At 35.5% G+C, this 15,841-nt stretch overlaps 1 protein-coding gene and 1 pseudogene across 1 annotated transcript in view; one reads left to right on the top strand and one right to left on the bottom strand.

The window, feature by feature from the left end:
- Window positions 1-9,023: 9,023 nt before the first annotated feature.
- Window positions 9,024-10,171, bottom strand: LOC123235992 (annotated as a pseudogene).
- A 3,983-nt stretch (window positions 10,172-14,154) lies between these two features.
- MYO5A (myosin VA) overlaps window positions 14,155-15,841 on the top strand; it is a 145,041-nt gene continuing 143,354 nt past the window's right edge. The window contains exon 1 of the mRNA XM_044660044.1: window positions 14,155-14,196. Within this exon, the coding sequence (XP_044515979.1) occupies window positions 14,155-14,196 (42 nt within the window). The remainder of the gene's footprint in view (window positions 14,197-15,841) is intronic.

The following is a 15,841-nucleotide window of genomic DNA, read 5'->3' on the forward strand; positions in this document are numbered from 1 at the left end:
ATGTATTTTCTTGGGGGTAGCTGGGTGACTTAGTGGATTGAGAGCCAGGCCTAGAGATGGGAGATCCTGGGTTCAAATGTGGCCTCAGACACTTCCTAGCTGTGTGACACTGGGCAAGTCACTTAACCCCCATTGCCTAGCCCTTACCACTCTTCTGCCTTGGAACCAATACACAGTATTGATTCCAAGACAGAAGGTAAGGATTTAAAAAAATAATTAATGTACTTTCTCTATTTGTTTGTCTCTCTCTGACTCCTAGGGCTAGTTGAACAAGTATGATTCCTAAAGCCTTTTCTAACTCTTAACATTTTTTGATTACATGATATTCAGTTATCTATGATATGCAATGTAGGTAAAATTTTTCTTTATTTCACTGAGTGAAATTTAAAGATATAAACAGAGATACGATTATAAATAAGATCACTAAAACTGCTTCATCCAGAAACTATGCTGTATGCTCTCCAGGTTTCCATAGTGATTTGAATTTGATTTTCACATGTGAAGGAAGGAATATGAGAATTTAACTAGAAATGATGCAGAATATTAAAGGTAACAATTTCTTATCTTTTTCAGAACTACTGCTCATTTCTGACAGCAGCTCCTTGATTGCTATAGTAATGCTGAATAATGCTCATTCAGTACATTTTAAAGTCAGTATAGTTTATTATAGAATTTGTCACATAAATGTATACCTGTATTATACCATATATTGCTGTGGCAAAATACTAGAGGTAGTTTCATGAAGGAGAATTAATAAATGTTTGTTGAATTAAAGTATCCCAAAATCCATAACCAGTCATTTTTCAAATAAAAAAAATTTGATTGATTATAACATAAAAGGTACTACCCAGGGCATTTTAACTTTAAACTTTGGTCTTTGAATTGAAAGCTTCCTTCCTATTCCTTTCTCTTCGTAAGTCATCCACATTTATTCTAGCCATTTACAATGAAACTTGTCTATGGTATGAGGAATTTGCCTATATGAACTATTTTGTAAGTACACGGCTTAATGTAATGAATCTTTATTTATACTTAAGTCTTGCCTAAATTCTTGTTTAATTCAATTCATCAATAGTTGGCTTTTTTTCTGGCAGATATTGGGCATAAATCTTAGGTATTGTCCAAATTTATGTTGTCAGAGAGCATCCCTAACCAATTGTTCTATCTTTTAACCAGGGAGCACACCCCCTGGTTTATAGGCTTAAAATTTTTGATTCAGTTTCCTTTCCCAGACATTATACAAGGTTAACTCCACAAGCTGTTGCCCTCTACCCCTCTTGATTCTAACATATATTTCTTTCATCTCTTTACCCTGTTTTTGAGAAACTACCTTTGCCCTTAAATAAAAATCAAACTTTGTACCTCTTCCTTCCTTTCTTACCTCAGAACAAATGCTTACCCAAAATAAATTTTATTTTTATAAAGCAACTCTATATACCCCAAAGCCTGCTTAAAAAAATTAAATGTATTCATACATTATTAGACATAATACACTTTCCAATAAACATCTAAACAATCCTTCCTACAAAGTATATGTATCCAAAACAGTTTAGTAAAATCACCTGACCATTTTCACTTAGTTTACTGATTCTTCACAGAAAGGATATTGTTTAACTTCATTATTATGGAACAGCATTGTCTATCATTTATGACCTGAGTTTTGTGGCTTATTACTGTTTCTATTTATATCGTTGTATCCTATGTGTATGTTGTTGTCTTGGCTCTCCTTTCTTTATTCTGTATCACTTCATGTTTCATTCCTTATGGTGTAATTTTCTATTATATTAATATAGCATAATTTACATAGCCATTTACCAGTCATTTCACATGTATTTTATTTTTAGAATTCTGTTAACACAAATAATGCTATTATGATTTTTAAAAAGCATATGAATCTTTTCTTGTGGTCAGCAACCCCCTTTGAATATAAATCCCAGGTAAATGGTATTTAATGTACTTTTCTACTAAAATCCAATTTTTTTTCTCATTAAAAAAAACTAGTTAAACATTAAGAAAGTTCTAGAGACATAGTTATGTTGTTGGAATGTGATTGATAGCAGTACAGTAAAGTTTCAAAGAGGGATTGCTAATTGTGATATATATTAACATCACGACTATCCCCAATGTGGTTTTGTGGGTTGGCATAAGAGAATCAAATGGAATTTTTTTGAGTTTTGCAGAAGCTGCAGACATCATGTGAAAACCAGAAGACACTATAGAAAAAGTTTAGAAACTCGTTTTACTTAACCTACGTATAGCCTAGGACCAAATACTAAATCCAAATTTTACAGTGTTATTATAAAAACCCCATAAAAGAAAAAAGAAAAAAAATCAGATTTCTTCTCTGGTTAGAAGAGAAGGCCAAAAAATTTTATGAAGGCTTTCTAGATCACAGGGGTGCTGCACCCTTAATCCCTGTGATGTGCAAGGAGTGTGTGTGTGTGTGTGTGTGTGTGTGTGTGTGTGTGTACACACAGACTACAATGAGTTGAACTGTTTATCACTATTATGTTCAAATTGTGAGTTTCTAAGTGAAAACCATTTCACCAGTATTTTGTTAGTATATCATAAAAAATTCCCCCCCTGGCAGGTGATGTTATCTTTACCTTGAATTATGTTAAACACAAATGACTAAGTTGAGAAATAAGAATTCATATGTCTTCTTGGCCTACCAGTTTTCTTGCTGGTGGCCTTCTTGGATAATATGATTTGCAAAATGAATCATTACCCAAAAAACCTAAAATTATAATGACTTCTTGTTTTGGTAAAAGCAAGGTGTTTTGTAATCTCTGTATTTAAATTAAAAAAAAAAAACAACCAACATTTGCTCATTGGTGAATTGGTTCAGACTAATGAGTGGACCTAGATCAATTAGTTTAGAGTATACTTTGGGTGGGTTGGTCATTTAATCAATTGTGAATACACCTGATTTGTATTGTCTAGCCAGCCCCTCTTTACTTTTAGAGTTGGAAGGGCCTCTTTGATGGGGAAAAATGGAATGTTTCCTAGTCTCCCCATAATAGTTTCAGCTTCAGTCATTCTAATGTGAGGCAGACTCTCTGATGATGGAATAAGCTTTATTATAAGAGAATATAGCAATAGTGTATAGATAGAGAATTAGCTGGTGGCTAGTATAAGGAAGGAAGGTGGGTAAGTGAATAAGTAAGGTAAGGGCTTGAGGGATTTTCAGAAATGCTTTTTATCTTGATAAGTTACTAAGGAATGGGCCATTTGTTTGGCTGTTGTTCCCAAGGATCTGATGTTACTTTACCCATGATTTACTTTGATCTTCCCACTGGTGGCAGGGGTAGAGCAAAAACCCAAGAATAAATGGAATACTAATGATATGTTAAATACCCCAGGATAATTTTTGGTTAAATTTTGCTCTTTCTGTGCAGGCTCTAAGGAAGCTAGTGATTATGGAAATTGGGCATTGTTTAGACCTAGTCTTGTGTCCAGGGGAAACTGAACCCCCTTAACCAATGACTTAGGTTATGTCTGAAGATTAATGTGTTTGCTTATAATTGTAAATCTAAGCAACCCATCTATCTTAACCGAAATGTGACCTCATGCTAATCAATTAGTTGTTTTTTATCATGTTTTTTGATTGTTTATAGCTACTTGACAGGGTTAGTGATTGTTTATAGCTATTTGACAGGGTTAGTGGGACACTTCAGCCTATATCAGTTCCGTTTTTTTATATCATGATATTGTAATTTAAAGTCAAGAAATTCATGCTCTAGGATTACATAAATTGAACTCAGTTTTGGTGGAAGCCCCAAATGCCATACAAGTGCATAGTATTAGGTTCAAGACAACTTTTATTTAGCCTATAGGAAACACATTACTCACAGTAGCCCATAAACAAGCAATCTAAGGGGCAGTTAAGTAGCTCAGTGGATCAAAAGCCAGGTCTAAAGGTCCTAGGTTCAAATTTAGCCTCAGGTACTTTGTAGCTTTGTGACTTTGGGTAAGTGATGACCCCCATTGCCTAGATCTTACCACTCTTCTGCCTTGGAAACTGGAAGGTAAAGGTTTAAAAATAAAAAACAATCCAGTTTTCTCTGTCTCCAGTGAAATACACTTTGGGCTACATCCACTTAGTTTTTGAGGTGTGGATAGGCTATTTTAATACAGAAAAAGATAAGGAGAAATAGAAAAGACACTATGTGAGGAATTATTCCTCTTGGTCTTTCTCAATCATGCCATATTAATGATATACTTAGAAATATATTTACTCATTTTTTCCACCTTGATTACTCTGTCCATTAGATTCTATGTTCCTTAAGGGCAAGGAATGTCTTTTGCCTCTTTATGTATCTTTCAGAGCTTAGTACAGAGTCTGGCCCATAGTAGATGTTTAACAAGTATTTATTGATTACAATATTTTCTCATGACAGATATGTGGTAGTGTGGTAGTGTTGCCTATTGCAGTTTATCTTGTAAATTGTTTCCTTTTACATTAATTCCTTCTTTTTAAAGCATTCTGGGGATAGGATTTAGGAAAGTGTTTTATTTATTTATTTTTTAACACATCCCTTATTAAGCTCTTCAGTTCAATAAGCATTACATTCCAACTGAGCTGAGAGCATTGTAATAAGTCCTGGAGGAGTTACAAGGTTTAGATGAGACCTCATGGATCTAACAGTCTGTTAAGAAGCTAAGAAACACATGGGTAACATATGATAATATCCCAGTGAAGTAGAGAAGTACAAAGCTAAAATGCTACGTATGAACTGAGCATGAAAGGTTTTTATTGACAGGGAGAATCTGAAAAAGCTTCATGGACAAGATGGAATTTTAGTTGAGGAGGGACAGGGATTCAGTAAGCAAAGGAGCTCTCTGGACACACTGAACAACATGACCAAAGAAGGATGGAGGCAGAAAATCACATTAAGTATTGAAGTGTAGGGTACTGCTATTAGCGCACAGTGTATGTGGTAAAGGATAGGTATAATGACATCTGGTTAGAAAGGTACAATGGGGCTGTTAGATAATGAAGAACTTCAGATGTGAGGAATTAAAAATTGATGCGGTAGAGGGTTTTGAATAGAAGAGTGATATGACCAAATTTTCGAACAAGGAAGGTTAGTCTCTTAGTTTAAACACTAGACTGGAGCAGGCAGAGAGTGGAGCCCACTAGGAAGACTTATTAGAAAGCTATACTGATAGTCTAGGCAGGTAGTAAAGAAGATCTTACCAAAAATTAGTAGTGGGAATAAAGAAGAAAGGATGGTTAGAAGAGTTATTTGTAAAGGTAGAATCAAATGGACTTGGCTTGGCTGACTGTATATGATAGATGAGAGGAAGATGAAAGGACCAAAGAGAACACTGGACTTTTTTTTATCACAAGTCTTAGACTGATATTCTGGATTTGCCATTTTTTGTCTTGTCTGACCTTGAGCAATTGACTTAAACAATTTGGGCTCTAGTGTCCTCAGCTTTTATATAGGGTAATGTGAGGTGGGTGATATGAGGAAGGTAGGATAGGAGAAGGAAGGGAAAGCCACAGGAAGGGAAGGAAGGTTGCCCCAGTAGGGGAAATTGACCTGAGCTCTCCAGAGCTCAATAAAGATCAAGTAGCACTTATTGTAGTATAGCTAGGTTTTTATTTAGTTAGAAAAGGGAAAAGTTAGGTAGGGAAAAAGGGTCTCCTCTGGTAGGTGCTTCTCAAGAGTCTAGAGGTTCTGGGTTGGGACAGCCTCCGGAGTAGAGAGCTGAGAGAGAGAGAGAGACAGAGAGAGAGAGAGAGAGAAGGGAAGAGAGAGACAGAGAGAGACAGAGAGAGACAGAGAGAGACAGAGACAGAGAGAGACAGAGACAGAGAGAGACAGAGACAGAAGGCGCCAAAACAACACTGTAGGCTCAGGAAGAACTTAATGAGATTTCCTGAATCCTCTTCATTTTTCCTTAAACTTGTCATAGAAATTTCACTCTTGATTAATTCTCTGATAAGATATGAACTTGCCCTGGCTTGAATATGCAATGATTCAGTGATCCTATTTATATCCAGCTAGTCATGAAGGTATACTTTACTCTTGTTCTTTTTTTTTTTTTTAATCTGCCTGCCCCCATTTTTATTTTTACCAATTACATGTAGTAAAAAAGTTCCACTTAAGTTTTCTGAAGTTATAAGATCCAAATTGTCTTTCTCTTTTCCTTCCTTTCCTACTCCTGGAGCTGGCAAGCAATCCAATCTGGTTAACTTGGTCTTTAAAAGAAGTGATGGCGAACGAGACAGAGATCCAGTTACTCTAATAATTCTTAGATTGTCTCCCCTGAACCTATTTTCCAGGCCAATTGTTTTTCAATGAGATAGTTCATATTTTTCTATTTTTTCATTCTTTTGATTTTGTTTTATTTTTCTTGAAGGAATTACTTTCTTTCATGAGCTTTTGAACCTTTTCCATTTGGCAAATTCTACTTTTTAAGGAACTCTTTGTTGGATTTTTGTGCCTCTTTTTCCATTTCACTGATTTTGCTTTTTAAGCTGTTATTTTCTTCTTGAATTAGTCATTTTCCATCTCCATCTTTTTTCTGCCTCTCTTATTTGATTTTTGAATTCCTTTTTGAGGTCTTCCAGAGCCTGAGACCAATTCTCATTTTTCTTTGAAATCTTTCATATAACTGCTTTGATCTCACAGATCCCTACTGAATCTGTGTTTTACTCTTCTTTATTTCCATAATATTTTTTTTTTTTTTGCTGTTTGCTCATTTTCCTAGCTTTTTTTTTTTTTTTTTTTTTACTTTGACTTGTGTCTTAAAGATGGGCCCTTTTCTTAGGGTAGTGGGGGCACTCTCTTTAACTGAAGTTTTTCCTTGCTGCTACTCTCAGCTCTATTTCTGGGCTTCTGCAAGTTTCAGTTCTTCTAAGGTGGTATGATGCTCTGTGAGCCACCTCCTGCTGCTGATTCAGTCTCCTCTAGTACACTTTGAGATACCTTGTGCTAGGACTCAGGGCCTTACCTAAAGCCTGGGCATGGGCTCTGGGCCTCACTCTGGGCTTACACAGGCCAGGTATCCTGAAGACGGCCTTTCCCTAGGCTTTGGGGTCTCAGTGCATACTTGGGCAGGGACTCAGAGTTCACTCTGGCTTACACCAGCCCAATGCACTGTGGAATGACCTACAGTGGAGCTTGGGGCCCCTAGCTTGTGCTAGCACTTGGAAGTTCAAGGGGTGGGTGTAGGGTACTCTGCTGTTGCCTTAGGCAGGGTCTCAGGATCTCAAAGTTGGCTTGGGTCCAGGTTCAGAACCTGGAGCAGTAAGTAGGTTGGGAGTGGGTGGATTGTAATCCTTGGTGCATCTTTGCTGCCTGCTGTACTCCCCTCTCTCTCTAGTGAAACAGAACTTTTCCACCTACCTTCCAATTTGTTTTCTGCATGAGAGTTGCTTCACTCTGTCCCCTTGTTGGTTCTATCACTCCTGTGACAATTCATTTTGACATGTTACTTTAAGGTTGCTTTGAGAAGATTCTTTGAGTGGTTCTAGCTTTGCATGCTTCTACTCCACCATCTTGGTTAAGCCGTAGATATTAATTCAAAAAGGAAAGGAACTACATAAATTCAGACTTGACGGGAATGATGTACATCTGTAAGAACCTTCCTTAGGCAATCACATGGTCCCAGATATGGCACTAGATAGCAGCAGTAGTAGAGTGGGAAGGAATTTTTGAACCAATATAGATACTTCAAGAACACAAAGCAGCAGCAGTGGCAGGTCAGTGGGAGAGTTGTTTAGACCAAAGGGAGCTGGAGCAATGGACAAGAGCCATAATGTGGAGCAACAAGCCTATATCTTGCCCTTCACTAATATTATTAGTTACGTGGGCTATGTAGGCCAAGAAAGAGGGGTTATATATTTTAAAATTTTTATCATGACTTAGATAAAAGCATAGATTTAGTACTTATACATTTTTCATTTAAGCACAAAGTTTAGAATGACAGCTAATATGCTAGATATAGTATTCAGAGATCTTGATACACTAGAACAATAAGCTGAATTTAATAAGATGAGGATAAGAATAATGTCAAGCCCTACACTTAGGTACAAAAATCATCTTTACAAATGCAGAATGGGAGATTTGGCTAGACAGCAGTTTGTCTGAAAAAGAGGTACTTTTTGATGGATTACAATTTCAAATTGTTTCAACAGTGTGGTGTGGCAACTAAGAGAGCTCAAGCATAGGGAAATGATAGTCCCATAGCACTGTTTCCTATTTAGAGTGTAGCTGGAATATTGTATTTGATAATGAACATCATATTTTATTTTATTTTTTAAATTTTCTTTTGTCCTTCCCATTGTATGTGAAAAGTTTCCAACCTTTAAAAATTTTTTTTGAATCTCAAATTCTCTCCTTTCTTCCCTCTTACCCCCACTGAAATGGTAAGCAATCTCATATGGATTTTTTTTTTTTACAATTTCTGAGCTGCACTGTTTATTTTGCTGCTTGAAACCTAAGTGACAGTATGCCACTATCATTATGGGGTTTCGTCTAAACCTTTACTACACTGCAGGTACAGAAATATACGGACACATTTTTGGAGAATTGACATTTTGCAAAATGCAGCAAACATTTTAATTTATACATGAGAAAAGGAAGTGTTCAAAAGGGTATGCATTTCAAGTTATTGCAGGTTATTTCTGTGAGAGAATTTCTGCAGGTAAAACATGTTTAAATTTAACCAACAGTAACGTGTCAGTGTATTTAAAATCATGACAAAAATCTTCTCTCTGGTCATTAGTTGCCCATGACAAATTACTATGATGTTGTTTGTTTAGGGCAAGATGTCAATACAGCATAAATCCCATGGCATTTTGGTTTTCTTCTGGAGATTAAAGCTGTTTTTCTTGGGATAAATGCAGCAGCAAAACACAAATCAGCTGATCAAAAAAGCACTTCTGCCATAACTCCAATAATTTTCAGGGCACATCAACCGACAGTAGTTTTGCCATTCCCAGTTCTTTTAAGGTTTACATCACTGCACTGTTGCCTTAAGTATGTCTTGTAAAAGCTTGTTCTCTGTTAAGCCAGTTTACTGACTATAGCTTGGTTGAGAGAATTTAGCTGGTTGGTCCATTTATCTAGTGCAGTATATCGGGCACCACCCCTCTTCTGATGATCCAGTTCAAGGAGCTGGTTGACTTGATCAATTCGGCCATGAATAGTGTTATCCAATATGCATTGTACCAGCAAGCTCTCCACATCAGCTACATCTATGTTTAATTCCTTTGAAATAAAAGGAATATGTATTCTTGTGTAAGGCTTAATTAATTTTATAAGCACTTGTGTTCTGATGTTTCGCAAAAGCTCTTCAATGTGCTCCCTTATGAAGGGATCGTCCATGATGTTGCTGTGATTTGTTTTCAGAATCTTCTCAAATTCAGTGATGTCGTTATTCTGATAGGCACTTACTAAATTCGACATCGCTAGAATCTCTGGATCATTTTTATAGGGCTTTGCCTCCTGAGAGTCAAATGGATTTATTTATTCCCGATTTCATTAGCATATTTGCTAAGACCAAATATTTTAAGCAAGTGGTTCATCTGGGACTCCCTGATTCATCATAATTCTTGAATGCTTCAAAAAAATCAGTGTGAGCCTTTTCAAATTCACCTTCTCTTAAGTGCATTTTACCACCACATTCTCTAATGACACCCATGATCAGTGGATGGGGGATGGCTGACTTGATGTGCAGTGACTGTTCATACAATGCTTTAAGTTTTTTGTTATTTTTCTGTGCAGTATACATTTGAATTTCTAATGCATAAATTTCCAATAATTGTGTACCCTTTTTTAAGTCATCTTCTCCATCATCCGTCTGGCATGACTGATGCAACTGGCGCAAAATTTTTTGAAGCTTTCCATATTCTTCTCGTTCTAGATATAATTTTCCAAGCTTTGTGTTTGTCTTAAACCACAGCCTATCATTCTTAGAGTCTTTCAGAGCTTCCAGTGTTGTTTCATAGAATTCCTGCAGTAAATCCATCTTCAAGCTCCAAAACCTTCTGGAAACTGCTTAATGCTGCTTTTGGGTCATCTTCCTTCAATGCTTTGGAATTGTAGTACTGGTTTTCCAAATCCACATTTGGTTCAGAGTTACTGTCTTCAGAGTATTCCAGGTCGTAGTCCTCCTCATCATCGCACATAAAATCATCCTCCATGTCAGACATCTTGGCCGGGCTCATATGGATTTTGCATGTGCAATCATGGAAAATATTTTTCCCTGGTAATCTTTTCATGGAAGGAAACTCAAACAAAAAAAATTAATGAACAAAGTGAAAAAAGTTTGCTTTCATCTGGATTCAGACTCTTAATTCTTTCTCTGAAAGCAGATGGTACTTTTTATCATGAGTCCTTTGGGATTGTTTTGGATCATTGTATTACTGAGAATAGCTATGTTATTACAGTTATTCATTGTACAGTATTTTCTGTAACTGTGTACAATGTACTCCTGGTACTGCTTACTTAACTCTGCTTCATTTTGTGTAAATCTTTCCCGGTTTTTCTGAGATCGTCCTGCACATTTCTTACAGCACAGTAGTAGTCCATTATAATCATATACTTATATAATCATATACCTTAGCCATTTCCCAATTGATGGGTATCCCCTCACTTTTTAATTCTTTGTCCCCACAGAAAGAGCTGCCTTAATATTTTTATATAAATATTTTATATCTTTGAGATATAAACCTAGTAATGGATTAAAGGGTATTTACTATTTTCTAGCTCTTTGGGCATAGGTTGAAATTGCTCTTCAGAATATTTGAATAAGTTCACCACTCCCTCACAGTCCGTTATTTTCTCAATTTTCCAATATTCCCCCAGGTTCTGCCAGTTTCCTTTTCAGTCATAATAATCAATTTAATCGGTGTGGGGTGATACCTCAGAGTTGTTTCAATTTGTTGTGATTTAGAGCATTTTTTTGCATGACTATAGAGAGCTTTAATTACTTGTCTGAGAACTGCCTCTTCATATCCTTTCCCCATTTATCATTTGGGGAATGATTTGTATTATAGATTTGATTAATTTCTCTATGTATTTGGGAAATGAGGCTGTTATTATTATTTAAAAAATTTTGTACCATTATGATTACTGTCCATCCTATTTGCCCCCCTAGTTAGTTTCTGACTATCAAATCCTCCAATTTACCCTCTTTTCTGTCAGCCTCACCCATATTCTCTTATCTACTTCCCACCCTACTTACCTTAGGGTAATATAGATTTGTATACCCAAATGATTGTGTGTGTTCTCTCATTGAACCTATTCTGATGAAAGTAAGGTTCATGCCCTTTCCTCCCTACTTTCCCTATATTTCCCTCCATTGTAAAAGTTCTTTTATGTCTCTTTTATGTGAAATAATTTAACCCATTCTATTTTTCCCTTCCCACTTCTCCCAATGCATTCCTCTTTCTTATTCCTTAATTTGATTTTTTAAAATTATTTTAACATCATATTCTACTCCTATCCTTTCCCTTTGTCTGTATACTCCTTCTAACTGCCCTAATAATAACAAAGTTCTAAGGAGTTACATGAATCATCTTCCCAAGTAGGTATATAAACAATTTAGTTTTATTGAATGCCTTTTGATTTTTCTTTCCTTTTTACTTTTATATACTTCTTGAGTCTTATGTTTCAGAGTCAAATTTTCCATCCAATTCTGGCCTTTTAATTAGGAATTTTTGAAAGTCCTTTATTTAATTGAATACCCAATTTCCTCCCTGAAAGATTATACTCAGTTTGCTGGATAAGGGATTTTTCGTTGAAGTTCTAGCTCCTTTGTCCTCTGGAATATCATATTCCAAACCCTCTGATACCTTAATGTAGAAGTTGCTAAGTCTTGTGTTATCCTGATTGTGGCTCCACAATATTTGAATTGTTTCTTTTTGGCTGCTTGCAATATTTTTTCCTTGACCTGGGAGTTCTGGAATTTGGCTATAATACTCCTGGGAGTTATCTTTTTGGGATCTCTTTCAGGAGGTGATATGTGGATTCTTTTAATTTCTATTTTACCTTCTGATTCTAGAATATCAGAGCAGTTTTCCTTGATGATATCTTTTTTAAAAATTCCAATAAATTCATTTATTTACTAATTAATTAAGGGTATTTTCCCATGGTTGATGATTTACTGAATGATAATATTAAGCTCTTTTTTTTTTTCAATCATGGCTTTCAGGTAGTTCAATAATTCTTAGATCGTCTCTCCTGGATTTATTTTCCAGGTTTTTTTTTTTTCCAATGAGACATTTTATATTTTCTTTTTTTCATTCTTTTGATTTTGAGTATTTCTTGATGTCTGTTAGCTTCTACTTGGCCAATTCTAATTTTTAAGGTATGATTTTCTTGAGTGAGGTTTTGTATATCCTTTTCCATTTGGTCAATTCTACTTTTTAAAGAAATCTTTTCCTCAGTGAATTTTTGTCTCTCTCTTTCTGTATAGTTGCCTTTTAAGTATTTCTTTTCAGTGAATTTTTTTCATATATTTTTCCATTTCTGCCAATTCTGGGCCTCATAGAAGTGAAATAACTTTCCAAAGATTACACAGGAAGTTAATTGGCAGAGACTGGATTTGACGTTTTGACTCCAAATACAGAGTACAGAGTTCTTTTTACCATATCATGCCTCCTCCCAGTTAATAAACTCATTAATGAAAATGTAAGTGTCCACCTTGCCCTTTTTGAAAACTGAAGTAAGATTGCTAACTGCTTTATACCTCTCTGATTTCTAAAAATTCTTCAAATATTATTGACAGTTATTGAACAATCATGACCACAAATTTTCATTTTAGACCCTGACATCTAGTTCACTGGACTGGATGACCTTTAAGTTCTTTGAGTGTAGTTAGGTAATATTTTACCATAATCTCACATATTTGGGGTTTCAATTTCCTGGGGACCACTTTCCTTCGGTCCTTCCTAATGTGAAGATTATTTTCTCTGATAGAAAATCAAAAGCAAAATAAGAACTTTTTCTTGAATGCTCATTTAGCCATCTCATTCAACCTGAGAAGAGGTCTTGTTCTTTCCTTGACATTTTTTTGGCTCCCGACATGGCCAGAAGAAAAAGCTTTTTTCTTATCCTTAGCATTTATTGCAAATCTAAACTCACACTTAGCTTTGTGGACATTCTAGGCTATTAGCAACAAAAGCAATATAAGCATTATGTAAAGAAAAATTGAACTTTCTTCTAGTCACTCAAAGGAAATTTCTGGAGGAAGATTATTTTAGCTCCTTTCTTTAATGCCAGCTTTGGCAGTTCTGAAGATGTCTGTAAAGGTGTTAAGCTCTTATTAACACCCTGTCAGTGGCACTAGAAAAAAGTTATGCACTTCTTTCTGTAGATATTTAGTCTGAATGAGAATTTCCTTTTTAAAGCAAATTTCATAGGAAAAAATGGTGATAGTTATTAAGAATTACTGAGAAATTAATGAAATTTAAGTTAGCTTTAAATAGAATTTTTAATTAAGTTTTAATTCATGAAAATTTTTTAGAATTGAGTATATAAGTGACTTGGGAAATGTAATGTGTCTGGGTATAAAAACAAATTGTAGGAAAATGTAAATCTTACTAAGGGTTAGGTTGGATAATCAAACCTTTAGATATATATAGGGGTTAGGCTTCATTCTTCTTTTCCACTTTTAAAATTTTAACTTTTAACAATTTTTCTCAAATGCATGTAGAAACAATTCTTGACAATTGTTAATTGACATTTAGTGATTCAGATTCTCCATACACACTCCACCCAAAGGTAGTAACTAGTTTGATCTCTGTTATTATATCAGTGCTTTCATGCAATACGTATTTCCATATTCCTTTTGCCGAGAAAGAAGTATATCACATGGTCAACAAAATACTCATGAAGGGAATAAAGTAAATGATGCCATGCTTTGATATGCAGTCACATTCTTAATGGTTCCTTCTTTGGCTATGAATTCCATTTTTCATAATGAGTCCCTTGGAGTTATCTTAGAACCTTGTTTTGCTAATAATAGTTTAGTCCTTCACTATTTCTGTTACTGTATACACTGTTCTTCTGGTTCTGCTCACTTTACTTTGCATCAGTCATACAAGTCTTTCCAGGTTTTTATGAACTGATTCTGATTGTCATTTCTTATGACCAATAGTATTTCATAGGGACTATATTTCTCAAAAACAAGATGCAACATGAAACTATACAACTGGAGGCATTTACACATATGGTATATGGAACACTGGATTTGAAATCAGAGGCACTGAATTCAGATCACAGCTCTGTTAATTGTCATTGTGTGACTTGGGCAACTCACTTAACCTCTATGGGCCTTAATTTCTTAATCTATAAAATGAAGGTTAAGCTCGATAACCTCCAATGTCCTTTCAGGCTTTAAATATATGGTTATTAAGGCATCTTCTAGGTTTAAAACCATTTAATGTTATGATTCATCCATGCAATAAAATCTTCCTTGTAAAAACTGGGCAGTAAGGCATATATATACCATTAGTACTTTTAGCAAACAAATGCCCATTCTAGGAAGTGTTTGGCCATTTGTCTATCTTAACAATAAGGCAGGCGATGAACACCTTTACTTCCCCAAATTCCCTCTATGTGGCAATGAACACAACTTATTTTGTATGTATTTATCTGTATACATGCTGTTTTCCCTAAATAGACTGGAAGTGTCTTGAAGGTAGGGATTATTTGTTGTTTTGGTCTCCACATTCCCAGACGTAGCACAGCAGCTGGCACCTAGCAAATGCTTACTTAATGTTTGATGAATTGATTTGAACCTTGGTACCTCATCTTGGCAAGAAAGATATCAATCCCCAACTGCTTTTCCAACCATAGTTAGGAAGTATTTTCAAAGGAACCTTCAGTGGAAATAGTTCTTTTCACCCATGTTCAGGTTGAAGCTTTGTGCTTGTTGAGTAAGACCTAGTTCCAAAAATAGTCTTCATAGGAATATTAAGGAACCACAGTACCTAAAAATATTCATCTTAAAGCTCTGCTGCTTCACATAAAACTCTTGAAAAAGAAGTAGTTACTGCTACTTTATGGTGATATAACACTTCTATCAGTTAATTTGCAGGCTGTTTTTTTCATAAGGTAAAAATAACTGCAGTACCAGATTAGAAATTTGAACTCTGTTTAATTTTAAATTTATTCAGTGCACAATATGTACAAGCAATATTTGGGTTCCTAACAATTTATCCCTTGTACTTTTTCCTTTGTCTGTGGGCAAATTTCACATAATTCCTAGGGCTGGATATATAATTTTTTGTATCATTTGGAAGGTTTTTTCATTATTATCTTCCTAAAGGTCTTTTGAAGCAGATCCTTATTCTGAACAACTTACTTTATGAAAGGACTATCACAACTCTTGGTATATAATAAGTTCTTATTAAATGTTAATTGATTGATTGCTTAAGATTTTGATGCATATAACCAGGTGAGACATATTCAGCTTCTCTAGAAGAAATGCATTTATCTTAATATCTGCTTTGTTTTTCAGCAATGCCATGATTAATGTATCCTCAGACTAAATCTTCATGACAAAATTAGTATATTTTTTCTCTTTAAAAAAATCACAAAAGTGGGCAGTTGGGTAGCTCAGTGGATTGAGAGCCAAGCCTAGAGATGGGAGGTCCTAGGTTCAAATCTGGCGTCAGACACTTCCTAGCTTTGTTACCCTGGGCAAGTCATTTGACCCTCATTGCCTAGCCCAGTGATTCCCAAAGTGGGCGCCACCACTCCCTGGTGGGTGCCACAGCGATCCAGAGGAGAGGTGATGGCCACAGGTGCATTTGGGGGCGGTGAATAACTGTAAGGGGGAGGTGATAGTATGTGACAGGGGGTACTAAGTAATA

Source organism: Gracilinanus agilis, chromosome 2 (genome assembly GCF_016433145.1).
Source record: "Gracilinanus agilis isolate LMUSP501 chromosome 2, AgileGrace, whole genome shotgun sequence".
In the NCBI taxonomy this organism is placed as follows: domain Eukaryota; kingdom Metazoa; phylum Chordata; class Mammalia; order Didelphimorphia; family Didelphidae; genus Gracilinanus; species Gracilinanus agilis.